Below are 18,698 nucleotides of genomic sequence, written 5' to 3'. Positions count from 1 at the left end.
GAGTTTTGTTAACTCGCACTTGTAGCCTGCAGTTGCATCCGCACTGCATTACTAGCTTGAGTGTCAGCACCTGTAAAGTGCCGCTTAACTCGAGCTAGAGATTTTTGGGAGTGAATGGGGATTGGGTTAGGGGCAACACTCGAGTTATGTCAGGCTAACACTGCAGTGAAGACGAGCCCTTATTTCCTTTTCAGGTTACGTCTACGCTGAACTTTTTCTTCAGATCTCCCCAGGGGCCAGCTCTGCCAGTGGCAGCCCCAGAGCAGACCAGCTGCCCACACCCCAGCCTTTCTCCGAGGAGCCTAGTCAACGTGGTGGTGAAACACCAGGGGATGCTTTGTGCTACAGTTCCCGCTGTTGCTATGAGGCACAGGGCCGGTGCAACCCATCAGGCGACCTAGGCGCTCGCCTAGGGCGCTAGCATTTGGGGGGCAGCATTTCGGGTCCTTCAGCGGCAACCGGATCTTCAGCCGCTCCGGTCGTCATTGGCATTTAGGCAGAGGGAGCTGGGGCTGGAGGGTGCGGAGAGGGCTGCCTGCAGCAAGTATGGGGGGGCGCGGCACGCAGGGGAACTCCCCGCCCCAGCTCACCTCTGCTCCGCCTCCTCCCCTGAGCACGCCGCCCCGCCAATCAGCTGTTTGGCGCCGCAAGCTTGGGAGGTGGGAGAAGTGGAGCGGCGAGGGCGCTCTCGGAGAAGAGGCGGAGCAGAGGTGAACTGGGGGGGGGAGCTGCCGCACAGCTCCCCGGGCCGGGGGGAGCTGCCGCGGGGGGGTCTCAGGGTGGAGCTGCCATGGCGGGCGGCCTCAGGGTGGAGGGGGGGCAGAGAGCTGCCTCAGGCTGGAGGGGGGGCGGCGCAAGGTGGAAGTTTTGCCTAGGGCGCGAAACATCCTTGCACCTGCCCTGATGAGGCGTGGAGCTGCACCAGAGCTAGAGCAACAGGAGGTGGTAAGAAAACACAGGCATTGCCAGACTGGCTCAGACCCGAGGGCCATCTTGTCCAAGGCCCTGGGTCTGATGGTGTCCAGCACCAGATGATTACGAGGAAGAAGCAAAAACCCAGCAGTAGCATTTGTGGGATAATCTGCGCCCCCCCCCCCCCGGCTATCTCATCCTGATCTCTAGCAGAAAGATTGGCTTAAACCACGAAGCAGGAGGCTGTGTTGCCCTTAAAAAAATCTATGACAACTCTGGATATTCTTGATATCCATATCAGGAGCGCCAGAATGGGGGGGGGGGGTCCAGAGGGCCATGGCCCCATCACTTTTTACCAGCCTAAAGGGCAAGCAACAGGGGGAGGGGCACAGAGGAGCGAGGCCTCAGGAGAAGGGGTGGGGGTGGGGGAAGAAGCGGGGTTAGGGAGCTTCCGGAGTTCCTGGTCCATATAAAATATCCAAGCGCTTGGGGAAAATTCTACTGCCCTTCTTTGTAAAGTGCTTTCAGCTGCTGATAAAAAGCGCTAGAGAAGAGCTAGGTATTACTACTAAAATGTCAGGTTCTTGGCCTCAGTGACAGTCTGTGGCAATGAGTTCCACCGTCTAACCGGATGTTGTTTGTACAAGTATTTCCTTCAATTGTTTTGCAGTTTGTCACCACTTAATTCCATTGACTGTTCCCTCGTTCCTGTGTTGTGAGGCTGGGAAAAAGCACAACACGCAGCTCTAGAAGGGTTCGTGATTCAGCCATTCAAAATCTCTTCAGAACTAACCTGGGCATTTTAGACCTCAGCTCAGGAAAGCATTTTCAAGCACAATTTAACAGATACAAGGACTAAAAGTCCTGCAACTTCTCTAAGATCGGGCCCAACATTGTAGACTGGGACATACTTTTTTTTCCTCAGTTGACTGATTAGAATCCTTTTGTTTTCCTTCCAGCTAAAGTTGGGATTCTTTAAAAATACATCCATTATCCACTATTGGCTCAGAGTGACCTGGCCTCCTCTGGCTTGTAACTACATTTTCACTTTCTTTTGGTCAGAAGAACTAGCTGGAGTGCATGTGTGGCCACCATGCCTCTATTTGCAGCATGTGCTGTGGTCAGTTTCACACAGGTTTTACATCCTTCTCGTAAGGACTAATGCTCACTGCATTTAAAGAAACCCTGTAATGTTTCATTTAAAAAAAAAAAAAAGCGGGGGGAGGGATGGGAATGTCAGCACTCAGGCTGAACTCGGTCCTTAGGCCCTGTCCCACCGCAAGCTTGGAGATTCTAGCAACATGTTGGCTCATCAGCATGCCTGGCTTTTCTGTCACATTAGGTGAGACAAGCAGCCCTTCCTGAACAGAGCTTTCTAAAGATTTACATCTCCACTGATTTACACCCTAGCCCCTGCCAGGCAGGATAGAAACAGGCCACATTTCAAGGTGGTGACACAACCCCCAAGGACCAGGGGTCACAGCTGTCAAATGCCTTCTTTAAAGTGCAAGAGAGACCTGGGACAGGTTTTACAGTATTTTAGCCCATAGAGTGCCGCAGGCAAAGGACTTAATGACGCAGGTTTGATCAGTCCTCGCCAGCTGTCAAAACCCCATGGTTACTATTTAAAAGCATCCCATTTCCCTGGTCCTCAAACATGATGCGGGAGGGCGTGGGAATAGGGTTCTTCCTGTTAAAATGCTGTCACATTCTCCCACTATTCCCTCCACAAAAGAAACAAACATTCAATGAATGCTAAGTCTGCGCCGATAACCACTCCAACAAGGGCAGAGTTAGGGACGCACTTCCTGATTTTCATCTAACTAGGTCCTTGTACAGCCCCTCTTCACCAAACTATCATTAATCAATGGATTTTATTCTTACAACTCTACTGAATTACTATTAGCCCCATTTTACAGATGGGAAACCGAGGCATAGCGAGATTAAGGGACCTGCCTGAGGTCACACAAGATGTCTGTCTGATCTAGGGAAGGAGTGTGGGTCTCCCAAATACCAGTTCAGTGTCCAATCCATAAGACCATTCCTTCTATGTCTATGCTTTACATAGCCTGTGTTGTACAGGAGGACAGATTAGATGATGGAATGGACCCTTTTTGCTTTAAAAATCTATGATTCCCCAATTTTTCAAATAATGCAAGGTAGTCATACATTTTACCTCACATCCTTACATAGATGTAACATAGCTTGTACTTTTTTCCTCCAATGTCTAATCCTAACACTAATTTTGTCAATAATTCAGTATCGCTTTGTTGTCAGACTTTTCATACAGTACAATTCTATGCGAGTTCTCACCTTTCTAATGTACATAGGAAGAATTTAATCAACAGCTACACAATGTTGTTTTCAACCAATAGTACCGACTTCCTTGGGTGCAATTCAGGGGATGAAACAGTTGACTAGGAAAGCTCATTTGGTGGCCTATATGTGCTACCTAATTGTCACAGTTACTGCGTACAGATTATAGTGTGTGTATGTACCTTTTACTGTGTATTTTTTGTACAGTGGGCCGTGTGGCCTAGTGGATAGTGCACTGGACTGGAACTCAGGAGACCTGGATTCTATTCCCAGCTCTGCTGCTAGCCTGTTGGGTGACCTTGGGCAAATCACTTTCCTGGCTCTGTGCCTCCATTTGCCCATCTGTAAAATGAGGTTAATGCCTCCTTTGTCAGGCGCTTTGAGACCAACAGATGAAAAGCACTAGAGAAGAGCTAGGTATTAACAAGATGTTAACATGAACGGTACTGTAGAACACATTATATATGATCGTGTAATTAAGGCTGGGGCAGAGCTAAGGCTGTGGGTGCCAGCTGTGTGCTGGCGTTCCCTGCCTTTGGAAAGCCTAGCTGTTGCCTCCTCACTGTTCTTCAAAGAAGCTTTTTTAAAAATAGAATTTCTTAGGTTTTATACAGAAAAAAGCAGCACTTGAGCCTCCAGCACTTGGATGTTCTGCAGACTTTCCAAAACTGCAATTAGCAAATGTCAGTCCCCTCACTGAGAAATATGTGGAGAGACCCCACCTGAATGCCCCTGCCCCAGGCATCCTAGGAGGAGGTAGGGTTTTCACCTGTGCACCACAGGAACTCTGCACCCAGCTGCTGAGTTCCCAAGGTGAGCCAGAACGAGCATCCCTGCCACACACCTTGAAAATTCACAGGAGCTCTGTCCTCGCCTGTACACCTTAGGGAGCCCACAGGTGGTGAAGGGGCTTTGAATTTTTATCACTGACAGCTGATGAGATGCATCAAAGCAGGGCTCCCTCTTGCACACCTGAGACAGGCTGCAGGGCTCTACTTTGCAAGATCTACAGACACTGTGGCAAGGAGCTTGCATTTACCTCGGCCCCCATGCACCTTACGAGAGCTCTTTCCTCAGCTTGAGTTCTCCCTGCCAATTTCAGCAACAGAAAAATAGGCAGGACCTGACTCAGCTGTGCACAGAGCAGCCTGCTTCAGGTCTGCACTTCAGGCGCAATCCAACGCTCACTGTAATCAAGTGCAAGATTCCTGCTGCCTCGATCAGCCCCTTGACATCAACGGAATCTACTTGTGTGGTTAAAGTCAAACATGTGCATAAGTGTTTGCAGGACTAATGAACTTAGTGAAAACAACGTACAGCATTTGCTCGGCATGAGAGTTTCAAACGCTCATAACACAGTTAAAAATCAAACCCCATCACCTTTGGAAGAAGGCTGCACACTACTCCCCACTTAAGGCTAGTTCCAGACCAAATTTCAACATTCAACCCTGTCATTTTGATGGCAAGGCTGTGTTAAACAAACAAAAAGCTGCAAGATTTTTTTTTAGAATGGGAAATGTGCACCCTCCTCCTTGTACTCAAACCCAGCGGAATGGGTATTGCTCAGTTTAGAGACCACGCCTAGAGAATCTCAGCCCTAAAAAATTATGAGCAACCGAAAACGGGGCATTTGAATGGAAACTCTTCTGCAACCTTCAGTCTGATAAGTCAAGAGCAAAACCTCACTAGAATGTAACACAAGAATAGGTGAACTCGTAGGGTTCTGATAATACAGGCTACTAGGCCCTTGTTTACTCCATTTGTAAATCAGTGGAGAGATCTGGCTGCCCAAGGATGGCAGAACTGGCTTCCAAGTTCCAGGATATCAGAGTGTGTAGATATGTATATTTATCAAGCTTTGCAGCTCACTGTTAACTGTACACAGTGCCTGGACCAAATCCTGCTCTCTGTCACACTGGTGTAAACCTCAGGTAACAAGTGAAGCCAAATCGTGTTCCCCCAGATTCACACAGGTGTAACGGAGAGCAGAATTTGATCCTGCCTCCGTATAAATGCACATGGCATCAGGAAAGGAGGCATCCAACTGGCTGGAGGAGGCTCCGGCTGCTCTTGTAACTGTTCAGCTCTGGGTTTCTGAGAATGTATCTCCTGGGGGTGGTACGCTCACAGAGCAGAAAAGTTTTCTTACTGCTCATTTCCAAGGATCCCAAAGGCTAAAGCTGTTTTTGCAAACCAGGATTTATCTTACTCAGTGGGCAGCCAGCAGCTGCAATCCTTCAGCTGCCTTTCCAATCTCGCCTGTGAAGGGTAAGCAAGAGGGACCAGCAAACAAAGGGATTTAAAGTCTCCTATTTTGGACTGATCCAGTGTCCATTTCATTTCAACAGAATCATGAGCTGACCAACTGCAGATGGAGCTACTGGTGCTCTCTCCCTTTCCACAGCAAGGGGCACTGGAATGGCAAAAATAGGATAAGGGGCAAACATCCCGGCTCCATAGACTTCAGTAGTAAAACACCCATTGACTACAATGGGACCAGAATGTCCCCTAAGCTGTTTTGGCTTTTTTAATTAATGAATCCGTTGTGCGGTTTAGTGCATAGGGCACCAGATCGGGCCTCAGAAGATGTGGGTCCTGGTCCCAGCTCAACTACAGAGTGACCCTGGGCAAGTCCCTTCCCCTCCCGCTGCCTGCCTGGCTTGTTTCTTTAGACTGTACGCTCTTCAGGACATACATCCAAGTGAGCTCCCTCCTGAGCTTGCTTATTTTGGGGGCTTCTCGCTACACAGCCCCCTCTGTCCCTGCCCCTAGTTCCCTCAGCTGTAGAGAATACCTGTATTCTCCTGAGTTGGAGCTAATGAGACCCACCTGGTCTGGCTGTCAGGCTGCAGAATGACTCTACAGCTCTCTGCAGGGTCCTAGCACCTGTTGCCCTGGTGGTGACTGTTTCCACAGAAATGGGATCGAACAGGCATCAACAGCAAGCACCGGGTTTGCAAAAAGCAGCTACAGACGTTAGAAGCCTTAAATTAAAGAAGCAACAGCAGTGAGGGAAATGCTTGGTGGCTGTACTACCTCAAATGGGGGGGGAGGGGGTTGGGGGGGCAGAATTAAAAATGGTCACTTTAAAAAATGTATTTCTAACCACCCTCCCACTTAACATATTTTAAAAGGTGACTAAAAGCAATATGGACCTTCAAGTAGCGTGGTTATACTGGATAGCAGCGATTCAATGGTTGAAGGGCCATGGCTGACACTCTCCCAATACGTGTGTGTCTGATGTTTATGCGTACACGATGGCCTATGTGTACGCACACCTTGGCGTACTCTAGTAGGTAAGCATATACCTTTATGCATCTGTATCCCACCTTCTGCATCCAAGGAGAACAGGCAACATTAATCCTGTCCATGTTGCTTTCATTGGACTGGGGGCATAAATACACTGGTAACGCGTGCAGCTCTTTGAAGTCATCGTTTGGGTGGCCATTGAGGAGGGAGGCTATGTGTGCCTGCATCAGATAGGCAATGTGCTCCAATGCATAAGGCACTAGACAGGGCCAGGAGATCTGGGTTCTAATCCAGGCTCTGCCACTGCCCTGCTGGGTGACCACGAGCAAATCACTTCCCTTCGCTGTGCTCGTTTCCCCTCCCTTGTTGTGTCTTGTCTGTTTCAATTATAAACCCCCTCCAGGCAGGGACTATGTATGTGTTCAGTACCTGGCGCAACAGGGCTCTGATCATGGGTGGGAACCTCTAGGTGCTAATATAATGGACATAAATAATGGGTGTCAGGGTGTCTCTGATTTACCTGAGCAGCTCAAAACCCTGCCCCATGTTTGTACTGAGCCTGTTGAGTGATCTGTAATTAACTGTATAATTGAGGCTTCTGTATTAAATTGTGCAGAAAATCCGCAAATGAAACCCTTAAAGGGGCACACACAATTTGTCAGCCAAAAAAAAATCTTACCGCGTTATAGGTGAAACCGTGTTATATTGAACTTGCCTTGATCCACCGGAGTGCGCAGCCCCTCTCCCCCCCCGAGCACTGCTTTACCGCTTTATATCCAAATTTGTGTTATATCGGGCGGCGTTATATCGAGGTTCCTTTATAGTGAAGGGGCAGAGGTGTCTGGGCCGAACCCATAGATTACAGAAAAGAGAGCTAGCTTTCTTGAAAGGAGCAAAGAATCCGGTGGCACCTTATAGACTAACAGACGTTTTGCAGCATGAGCTTTCGTGGGTGAATACCCACTTCGTCGGATGCAAAGTGGGTATTCACCCACGAAAGCTCATGCTGCAAAATGTCTGTTAGTCTATAAGGTGCCACAGGATTCTTTGCTGCTTTTACAGATCCAGACTAACACGGCTACCCCTCTGATACTTTCTTGAAAGGAAAACCCCACCAGCCACACCCAGATGAACACCTGTGCCTGACCTCTTTCAACAAGGCTATTTAGTGCAAAGCCAAACAACGGAGAAGTAAGAGGAGACTCATTTACCTGTGATTTTTCTGGCTGGCTGTGGCCCTAAGTAATGGACATCCTGAGGGATTATCTGGGCAAGTACTGTATACATGAGAAGCACAGTAAATTAATCCATAATTAAAGTATGCATAACCAAAAACAGCAGCCTGGTTCTCTCTCTGCTACCACAAACAGTTTGTGTGACGTTCTACCATTGAGTCCAAGGTCTACCTAGGAGGTCCTTCTCCCATGGAGCCACAAACTCCCACTGAGGCCAACAGGAGCGGAAGAGAGGTTTGCATTGGTTAACCCCCTGCAGGCCGGATGCTGCCCCCACTGGACTTAAGGACAGACTCCCATCGACTTCAGTGGACACTGGACCAGGCCTGGGTCCCCCTGGACAAAGCTACATTTCAGGCTGTCAGACCCACAATCCTAACCCAGTCCCTCTTTCGCTCTGTGTCCACAGACTCCCTGACTTCAACTCCCCCTTCCCACCCCACAAGCGGCTGCATTGATGAAGCTAAGCGTACGGATCGTCTGTAGGTATATTTATACGTAAATACAAAACCGTCTCGCCATGCGACAGCGCATAGGAACATTTACAATGATTTCCGGCTCTGGCTCGATCAAGTGAATGTTAAATACAAAACCAAAAAGGTTGTAAAAATAAGAACGTACACATTCTGAGAGCTTATTACAGTATAAAGTTACTGAGGTCTGCTCAACTGCCAGCCTCACATCCCTGGGCGGGGAAGGAGGGGCATGATGGTCAGATATCCCAGCAGCACTTGGGAGGGCTGGGGTTGCGCAGTCTGTGCACTGAATGGCAGGCCGGGCACCGCCTGGGCAGTAAGGAAGGGGTAAGCTGCTGCTCCAGGTTTTTGGCTTCTATACCTTAAGGTGGTCTTGGCTTGGCACTCGGCAGCCGCAGCTCATCCTGATGATGTCTGCCTGGCAGAGACAGGCGGGAGGGGGACTCCCTGGAAAAGCACAGCTTCTAGCGCACAAGTAAGTTACCCCTATGAATTGAGTTCAGACTTCCTTGGTAAAGCCCAGTTACTCTGACAGCACTTCACAGCCCTCTGCCCTGCAACACTTCGTACCTACTGCCGCCCATTGCTTTCCCCCTAGTGAGCCATCTCCAGCCTGGGAAGGAGGGGTCCCCTCATCACAGTGAAGATCTGCAACTCCTCACTCAAGGGAAAAGATCGGCCCCAGGACCCCTCCTCCAAATAAAAGACAGGCAAGACACGAAAGCTCATGCTCCAATACGTCTGTCAGTCTATAAGGTGCCACAGGACTCTTTGTTGCTGGATAAGACAGTGTAACCCCTGCATGCCACCCCTGGCATGGGGATGTAGCATGTGCTCTGATCTAGCTGGGCCTAGCGCAGCTTCTCCGCACCACTCCGATCCAACAGGAATGTATCAGCGCAACACACGCCGTGGTCCGTACGCTGCCAGGCATGTACACTAGCGAGCGTGCGTCTTCTACAGCTGCAGCAGAGGAGTGAAAAGAAAAAACAAAACAGAGCCAGTAACATCACAGCGCCATTCACAACGCAAGGCTATAACTCGCCCCTGGAGAGATCACAGCAGTGAGACAACATGACAACACTGAGCCCCGGGAGCAGCCAGAACCAGGTGCGTGTATATATGTATCTATATAATACTTACGTAGGCTAGACCTGAACAAATGGAGTATATATTATATACACACATACAGACAGACAGGCACACACACCTAGTGGCAGGTAAGACTGATGAATGTGTCTTTTCCAAGCCCAAGGCTAGGGTGGTACTGGAAATGGATATTTCTTTAAGTCAAGTCCTCCAGGTGGATTTCAGGTGGTCCCACAAAAACGAAATCATACTGAGGAGCAGATCCTCTTCCCACTTATCTCTAGTTACCCCTGGCAAGTGGCAGCCACAATTTGGTTTGAATAAGGCACAGTTCAACAGCAGGTGCTAATAGTTAAGACCACGAGCCGCTAGTCAGTGGCTACTAGCTGCGATTAATCAGAACCAGCTAGCCAAGGAAAGGTTGGAGCCCTACGACAAAGGAGTTTGGTTACTGAAGGCTCTGCTGAATCCGGATTGGTCGTGAGGAAGGTGGGCTGGTCGTGACTGACAGGAGAGCCAGTCCCTGCCATCAGGTTGGGTTGCGTCCCCATTAGCTCTTCTCCTGGCCTGCCCGTGTGGGAGTGGAGGGCAGCAGGCCCTCTCTCTGCACATGCTCAATGATGGCCGTGTAACAGAAATAGTACTGCTCGGGGGTCTGGATGCTGAAGGCTCTCTGCGTTCTCATCCGCATCACCGTCTGGTACACGTTCAGCGTGCCCGTGTCCTGCAGCTGGGAGAGGCAGATGTCCAGCGCACAGAAGGTACCTGAGGGATGGGACAAACAGGCAGTCCATCAAAACACTGCCTCTGCAGCAGCACCACCCCACAGAAACACCTGACAATCCTGCTCCCCACTGCCACTCGTAGACTCCCAGTTACCGTTCTAAGGAGTCCTAAAATCTCAGCTACCCTTGGGGAACTTTCTGCCCTAATGCCACAGATTAACACTGAATTCTTGCAAGGGGGAGGAATTCCATCCTTGAAGGACATACGGGGATTTAAGGCTCCAGGTGTGTGTGTCCTTGTCAACGTGCCCAGGTGGATCCCACAGAAAGGAGTTCCCGTGTGAGTCTCCCACGAAGGACCAGCCCAGTTAAGAGCAATCTGCCATGTCAAAGAGCCGCTCTCGGGATCCCAGTTCTCAGGCTGAAGGTACATGGCTCCCCCTGGGAAGGGACTAAGGACTGCCTGAACCAGAAACAAATCGCAGACAGCCCTCAGTGTGCAATAAGCCCCATGGGGCGCGGAGCTGGAATTGGAAAGTACCAGGGGAGGGTGACAATCTCCATGGCTTCACAGTGGGTCTGGAGAGCATCCCACAGGGGAAAAAAATACAGTAAGAAGAAAGAGGAGCTATTTCCCTTCGAACTAAGGTGCCTCCTAGGGGTTCACTAGGAATGACACCAGCAGGGTTTCACTTCATTCTCTCTGTCTCCTATTTACAGGGGCTCCCCCGGCAGCCTGCTCTGTGGAATTGGAAAGAATTACCTGTCCTGCCAATGCCAGCGCTGCAATGGACCACCATAGGCGGCCCTCCTGCGTGACCTTTGAAGCGGGGCCCCAGGGCACTGGCCGCCAACCGCTGCTGCTGCTTGACCGCCCCCAGGAAGTCGATCAGAGTGGCGGCTGAAGAAGGGACGCCGTAATCCGGCCAACTCAAGTACTGGAAATGGGACACCAGACGCCTCTCTCTGTGCTGTGTGCGAAAGCCCCATTGTCAGTGCTTTTCACTTCCATTCCACTCCCCTGCCCCCATCCCCCCGGGAGCGCCCCTTTCCTCCCCATGTACAGCGTGGGACTCCAGACATTCCCTCTCTTCTTCCTGGAGCAGCTGAGGGAAGGCCTGCAGCATGGGCCTTCCCTCACCCAGCCCATCCTCTTCTGTGTCCCCGCCCCTTCCTTCTGTCACATCACCCGCACACAGCATTCCCAAGGGTCCTGTCTCCCAACCAGGGATCAGCAGGCCGCCATCAATGCCAAACAACCCAGACGCAACCTCTCTCCAAGCCAGCGGAGTTCATCAGCACAGCGGGGTCCTGGGGCAGCTTCCGAGCCCAGCTGGCCCACATCGCAGTGCTGCCGAGACACCATGCTCCACCCCGTGTCTCTCTTCCGCAGAGATGGCCGTACCCCTCTCCCCATGTAGCTGGGATTCACTGGCATAGACCATCCCGTCTCCACAGGCAGCCGAGAGGATGGCAGCTGGGGCTCACCCATGCTGCCTGCTCCTCCACAGGCACCAGTAAGGACGGCAGCCTCCTTCCCCATGGAGCCTAGTCCCCTGACCCCTTTCTGGAGAGGTTCCTTGAGGTGAGGGGCGGGGGATTACCTCAGTGTTATAGATCTCCAGAAGGGTTTTCTTGTAATGGTTCAGGTTCTCCACCCCAAGGTTGGTGACAGTGAGGGATCCGTAGCACACTTGGAAGTCTTTCTCCAATGGCCAGTATTGGCCACACTTCCTCCTGCCTCCTTCTTCAAGCCTGTAACATAGGAGGGGTGGGGAGAAGGGTGGGTTCTTCATCGCCTCCTCTCTGAAGTGCATTGGGGAGATCGTTCCATCCCGGCCAGGCCACCTACCAACCTGTAGGGCAGCTGGGTCTCAGACGTGCTGGCGGGCTTGCACCTGCCCCGACCCTACACTCAGACCCTGCTTGGTAACGGGAGATGAGGGAAATGGGGGACAGAATCCTTCCGTGCAGGAGGGGTGAAGGATGAGGCAAGCCAAGCACCTTAGAAACAATTGCCCTGACAGCATCCCCCAAATACTGGGCAGACACGTCAGACTGGTAAACACTGCACTGAGACAAACGGCTCGGCCACTTAATCCATCGTTACAGGGGCCATTTTGGGGGTGTCTGTCAATCTGATAGGTCATTTCAACATACACCAGGACTCTAATGTTGGGGGTCACAACAATTCTTCCTTTCTTGCCTTTTCATTTAAAAAAAATAAAACAACATAAAATAAATAGCTTTTTAGCCATAATGGTTGTAGAGAGAACCTTGTAAACCTGATCAAAGCATAAATTGGATGCAGTGAGCCCTGCCTGACTGGACGGCTAACAACAGCTCAGGGGCTCTCAACAGGGGTGGTGGACACCAGCAAGCATCAGGGGTTGCAGTCATCCTGCCCTTCCAGGTGTGGAAAAAATGGAGACCCACTGATGTAAGCTATTCCCCAGAATGCTAAAATCAAACTCCACACTTAAAATAATGATAATGCTTCGCACATCTTCAGTGTGTTTCAAACATTAAGAGACTCAAAACTCCATGGAGGCTGATATTAATAGACTGATTTTACATATGGGGAAACCGAGGCAGGGAGATTAAGTCACCTGACCAAGGTCACAGAAGGAACAGGCTTCAGAAATGGGAAACAGGATCCCAAAGTACTATACAAACTCTCTCAATATATATAGAGACACATACACACACATTATGTATATACAAAGTGCCATACAAATTTTATATATACATAAACAGACTATATATATTTGCTCTGTGTGTGTGTGTGTGTATATATACACACACACACACATAGTAAATATATATAGTCTGTTTATGTATATATAAATTTGTATGGCACTTTGTATATACATATACACACACATGTACATCCACACCCCTACACATGAACTTTTCATATACATGTATAAATTATGTCCACCAACAACCAAAATGCAGCCACTTCTTGGGCAGAATGTGGCAGATGCTTTAACAGTGCAGAACACCACTATAAATGTTTAGGGCAGCAAGTGAAGAAGAAAGCAAGCTGTGCCATATCCTGTGCTGTATGCTTAAGTCACAGGATGTGAGATTTAAGGAAAAACCAGACTTCAGCCTGCACCATGGCACTAACTCTCATTCTGTGAAACGGGACATAGGATCTTGAACGTCCCCAAGTGGCCAGGCCTCTCATCCAAGAGGCTGAGTGGGTCTCTGCTCTCCGCGCACACACACTCACCTGGTTGTCATGACAATCACCAGAACGTTTTGCTCCCACACCATGCGCCAGAAGTCGCAATACGTGTTTTCCAGAGGTCCTGACGTGACAGACCACATATGAGAAAGGTCATAGGAGTTGGACACATCCATTCTCATCCAGCATCCCAGTGAACATGAGGATACACAAATTACACCTCCCGCTGGATTGCTCCAGCCAATCCCCTCTGGCCACTCCCTCAGGAACAACCCAAGAAGAGGGTAGCACCTGGACCATGGGTGTATGGCAAATCAGCACCTAGCAATGACAACAGACCATCTAGGGCTGCCTCATAAAATCATGTGGATCCCTGAGATGCTACATGGAGCTTCTAAGAGCATTAGTAAATGCACATATGGTAGCGCCTGTTTTTCACTGCCCAGCACTGCTGTGTGATTATTAATGGTTGGTATTAGTTCCCTTCTCCTCCCAGCCACATTACAGTTGCTGTCACTGGTACCAGAGCCAGCACACATGGCTGGAGAACGTGGCTAGAGTAGGAAGAAATTGAGGCGAGACGACCCACTGTAAACACTACACCCATTCCTCCCGCAGACCAAACACGATACAGGCCAGGTGCTTAAAATGGCCGACAAATTTCTAGCTGGCTATGTCTGCCACAGATTTGCACCCCATTTTTCTGGCCCTGCTTAGCTGCTGGCCATATCTCAACTGCATGCCACCAGCCCTGGGGAGGTTTGTGAAGAGCAACGTGGTGATGTGAAAAGCTTTTGGGCAGGGCTGGAGGAAAGGTTGTGAATTTGCTGTGGGCCCCGTGGTGGTTTTGTGTAAAAGTTGAGAAAGGTGTTAACAAAACAACAGCTGAGCCTTCTGTGGCAGAATGCTGGGTCAGGGATGGGCTGGCCCGTGTAAATGAGGCAGGTCCAGGGCCCCTGTGACAGAGCAGTACTCCCAGTTGGCCAATTAAGAGGGTGGGGCAGCACCTGGAGGCTAGAAAAGATCAGGGAGAGACCCAGTGAGTCAGTCAGGAAAGGCCAGGAGACTGGAGGGGATCTCTAGAGACAACTGCTGAACACTCTCTGCAGGCACTCCCTGGGAAGAGGGAGGAATTGGCTAGGGGCCTGTCTACACTATGCAGCTTTTAGCGACAAGGCTGTGTGACTGTCAACACAGCCTTGTCGCTAAAAGTCAGTGTGTGTGAACGCTCTCTGTCGGTATTTTGTCAGCATTTTTGCTGATAAAATACTTCCAGCCACACGAGCGAGCAGCATTAGCTTTGTCGGCAGGAGAGCGCGCCTGCCGACAAAGCCGCGTTCACACTGCCACTTTGCATCTGCAAAACTTTTGTCTTTTGTGGGGTGGCCTTTTTAAGTACCTGTGAAAGACAAAAGTTTTGTCGACAATGTCACAGTGCAGACAAGGCCTAGGAGACTGTAAGTTTGGGAGAAGGCTGAAGAGCAGCAAGATGGCTAAGGGCCAGAGAAGGCTGAAGGCAGGAAGAGCAGCAGAGGACCTTACCTGCGGACAGCTCCAGGATTGGAGAGCTGGACCCAGAGGAACCATGAGAGGGCCTGTGGTAGTGAGGGATGCTCCCAGGAGAGAGGCTGTGGGGAAGCTGGCAACAGAGGGGTTGCACTCCAGCTGGAGGGGCTGGGGAGGCTGGCTTGCTACAAGGACAGGAGAGGGCTGCACTGGAGATCCAGGGCATGGGGAGGGACACCAAGGCTGCGCTGGAGAGCCAGGGTGTGGCAAGAGATGCCGGGGCTGTATATTGCATGTACTGTCTGGACCATACTGGGAAATTCTGGACTATGGTTGTGGGACTTGTTATGATGCATGTACATGGGACTTTTGTAATAAATTAATCCCACCAGAGCGTTTGGATTGTTTCGAGGGACTCTGAAAGGGGAAACTGAGGCAGAGTCATCTGTCAAGCCATGGCCTGCTGCAAAGTAGGGGAGTCCGGGAAGGCGGGGGAGGGGCTGCTCCACAACAGACAGCATCTCTGCTGCCACATGCACACTGAGGTCAAAGCGATTTGACAGGGGAGCTTTATGCTGCTACGCCACTATTCAGCTGGAAATATTGACAGGGATTTGTTTGTCTTGTAGAAGACCATGTGGTCATCTTGAAACACTTTTTGGGGAGCAACAGGGATGTAGGTACGAGAGAGAGAGAGAGCGCTCTGTAACTAGGCAACGGCACTGGAGTGATTTGATACATACTTTGGTGGCAAATAATTTGGGAGGTTTTTTTTGTTTGTTTAAAGTTTGACCACATAGCTGGACATAGACAAATCAAATACAACCAATCAGTCTGTCCCATCCCTGCTCTGCCCTGACCAATGGCTCAACTGCTCCCCAAAGGAGTAACGGGAGGTTCCTGCGAGATGATTTGCCAGGACTGCTCCATTCCCTGAGACCCCAGGGCACATGAGAGTTATACTAGCTTTGGCAAAAGGGGCCTTGGATTATTCCTTAAATGCAGGCAGATGCTCTGCAAGCCCCAGCACAGTGAGACGGATGCTTCTATCGCATGGCAGATACATTCATAAGGAACCAACGTATGTGGTGCCAAGTGCCGTAGAGATGGATGCTGTGATTGTTCCTGGGAGAGGGCATCTACCTTAGCCAGGACGCTCATTTCCAAACAGACACACAGTAGTGGGTGAGACCGTTGGCTGCCGTATGCTCATACGGCTGAGGGGAGAGGGAAGCTATGTTTCAAGTAAGACTCCATTCCCTGCCAGCAGGGCCTACGGATACTTGGCCTGATTTTCCCATGGACTTGAATGGGTGTCAGCACCTTTGAAATATCAGCCTCAAACGGTATGTCTGCGCTGCGAGTGGGAGGCACAGCTGCAGCACGCGCAGCCGTGCCCGCGCTACCTTGGATGCGGCTAGCTCGCTAACAATAGCAGTGAAGCGGCAGTGGCACAGGCTAGCTGCTTGAGTACAATCCCGCCTGGGACCCTCAGTATCTGCTCAGGTGGCCAGCCTATGCAGCTGCAGCTACCCTGCTGTTTTTAGCATGCTAGCTAGCTCGGGTACATCCACACATGCTGCATTTGTGCCTTCGGATCGCCTGTGGTCACACCCCCCCTCTGCCAAACTCCTCACTCCCCGACCCCTCACAATCCCTGCTCTCCCTTCTCAATGGGCATTGGCTTAGCTTCTTCCCCAGCCCTCTGGCCTTTGTGCCAGCCTGCAGGGAGGGATGTCTGGTGTCCCCGGCCACTGCTGCTCCTCCACTCTGCAGGAAGCAGTTCTGCAGCACTTTAGCTTTACCCAGAGCTCTCTGTACATTAACTAACCCTCACAGCATCCAGCTATGAGGGAAATAAGTAGGGCCCTACCAAATTCACAGCCATGAAAAATGCATCACGGACTGTGAAATCTGGTCTCCCCCCGTGAAATCTGTATAGTGTAGGGTAAAAGCACAGAAAAGACCAGATTTCATGGGGGGAGACCAGATTTTCTCAAATTGGGGGTCCTGGCACAAAAGGGAGTTGGGGGGGTCACAAGGTTATTTCAGGGGGTCATGGTATTGCTACCCTTATTTCTGCGCTGCCTTCAGAACCGGGTGGTCAGAGAGCAGCAGCTGTGGGCCAGGTGCTGAGCTCTGAAGGCAGCGCCCTGCCAGCAGCAGAACAGAAGTAAGGGTGGCAATACCATACCATGCCACCCTCACTTCTGCGCTGCTGCCTTCAGAGCGAGGCTCCCGGCCAGCAGCCGCCACTCTCCAGCCGCTCAGCGCTGAAGGCAGCGCTGCCACCAGCGGCAGCACAGAAGTAAGGGAAGCAGTATCGCAACCCTCCCTACAATAAGCTTGCAAACCCTCCTCCCCCCCCCCGTTTTCCCCCCCTTCCCCCCCCCAACATTCTTTTTGGGTCAGGAACCCTACAATTACAGCACCATGAAATTCCAGATTTAAATAGCTGAAATCATGAAATGTATCATTTTTTAAATCCTGTGACTGTGAAATTATGGACCGTGAATTTTGTAGGGCCCGAGAAATAAGCATTCCACCGTCCAGAAGGGGAACAAACCAGCCCAGAGAAGAAGTGAAGTGACTTCTCTAAACTATTGCTTCACTTCCCAGACTTGTCCTGCACACAGCTGATGAATATCCCACTGAAATCAATGAGAGTCTTTCCATGAACTCCAATGGGCTTTGGATCAAGCCCTCGCTGTACATCTCCCCTCCCCACCCTTTGAGTGAGCCCCTCCCACAAGCCGCCATGCTCTAGGGATGCTTCCGACCCCGCAGCTCCACCTGCTCCTCCCAGCCACTTTCCAGACCCTCCAGAGGCAAGAATCACTCTTTACAGGACTCTTACCAGCACAGACTGGATCAGTGCCGAGACTCCCCCGCCAGCCACGTCAACAGCATATGAACAGTGCCATGCCAGCTCCCTGCCCCGACACCGCCTACCGGTGGGCCCAGCGTCATGGCGGACTGACCCCATTCTAAGCAGAGTATGAGCTTACCTTGAGTACCAATGTAAGCATTCCTTTGCTTATAGCCATCCATGAAGCTGGCATTGATGTAGTCTGTCAGCTGGAGAAAGAAAGGTACATAAACCATTACCCTGCGGAGCGTAACACCACAACATGCGGGAGGAAGAATGCCCAAGGGCAGGGGAAAGCGGTTAGTCAGCTGAGCCACAGAACAAGTCTGATGTACACAGGTTGGGATAGACAGAAAAGGACTGGGCCCCATGCATTACCAGATTCCTGAACCTCACCTGGGGCATCTCCTGCAAGCCAGCTTTCGTGCTGGGACAGAGCTCAGGCTTGCATCAGTTTTAAAACACTGGCCTATTTTAAAACAAAACCTGTCCATTGCACAGCCATGATGCTGCTTACAGCAACTACGCTAACACCCCTCAGGCCAGTTACACTTGGGGCACCGGTGCCATGGGACCTGCAACCTGCTCCCACCAGGCTGGGTGGAGCTTAGGCTATTGCTATTTCCAAATACCCCTGACAAATAACCGGGGGGAAGGATGGCAGGGAAAGAGGGGAGCCCAAATGCCCGCAGAGATCAAACAGCATCTAAAAGCAGGGGACGGGAGTGAAATGTGATAGAGTGAAACTCCAGCCCTTCTGATCACCTGGAGGCATCTTAAAGTAACGAATTCTGCAGGGAAGAGAAACTGTGAAGCTTGACTGGATTCAAATCAGAGCTCCCAAATAACCTCCCACGATGCCTTGCTCCATGCTGCCCAGGGGCGCAGAGACAGGCTCTCTTCACTCCCTTCCTCCCGTAGAAAGCACAGACATGCAGGAAGCTTAAAGGAACAAAGATCCCTTTCTCTGCAAGGACCCAAGTTGGGGCCCTCAGGGTTCCGTGTTCCTCTCTCCTGGGGCAACTGAAAACTTGACACACACCTCAAAGCGGTGGCCAGAGCTGCCTCCCTCAGGGATTTAGGGGTTAATGTCATAATTGACCATTCTAGGAGAGGCGCCCCCAGACT

General features: G+C 50.8%; 1 protein-coding gene across 2 annotated transcripts in view; it reads right to left on the bottom strand.

The window, feature by feature from the left end:
• Positions 1-8,111: 8,111 nt before the first annotated feature.
• The window catches only part of PTPN9 (protein tyrosine phosphatase non-receptor type 9), a 53,262-nt gene continuing 42,675 nt past the window's right edge, over positions 8,112-18,698 (bottom strand). For both annotated transcript variants that reach the window (XM_044979539.1, XM_044979540.1), the window contains 5 exons: positions 17,710-17,779; positions 13,241-13,319; positions 11,607-11,757; positions 10,766-10,973; positions 8,112-10,042 (listed from right to left, as the gene is read on the bottom strand). In XM_044979539.1, the coding sequence (XP_044835474.1) occupies positions 9,828-10,042; positions 10,766-10,973; positions 11,607-11,757; positions 13,241-13,319; positions 17,710-17,779 (723 nt within the window). In that variant the 3' untranslated portion in view covers positions 8,112-9,827. The remainder of the gene's footprint in view (positions 10,043-10,765; positions 10,974-11,606; positions 11,758-13,240; positions 13,320-17,709; positions 17,780-18,698) is intronic.

Source organism: Mauremys mutica, chromosome 11, assembly GCF_020497125.1.
Source record: "Mauremys mutica isolate MM-2020 ecotype Southern chromosome 11, ASM2049712v1, whole genome shotgun sequence".
Classification (NCBI taxonomy): Eukaryota; Metazoa; Chordata; order Testudines; family Geoemydidae; genus Mauremys; species Mauremys mutica.
This window is presented reverse-complemented; position numbering and strand designations above follow the sequence as displayed.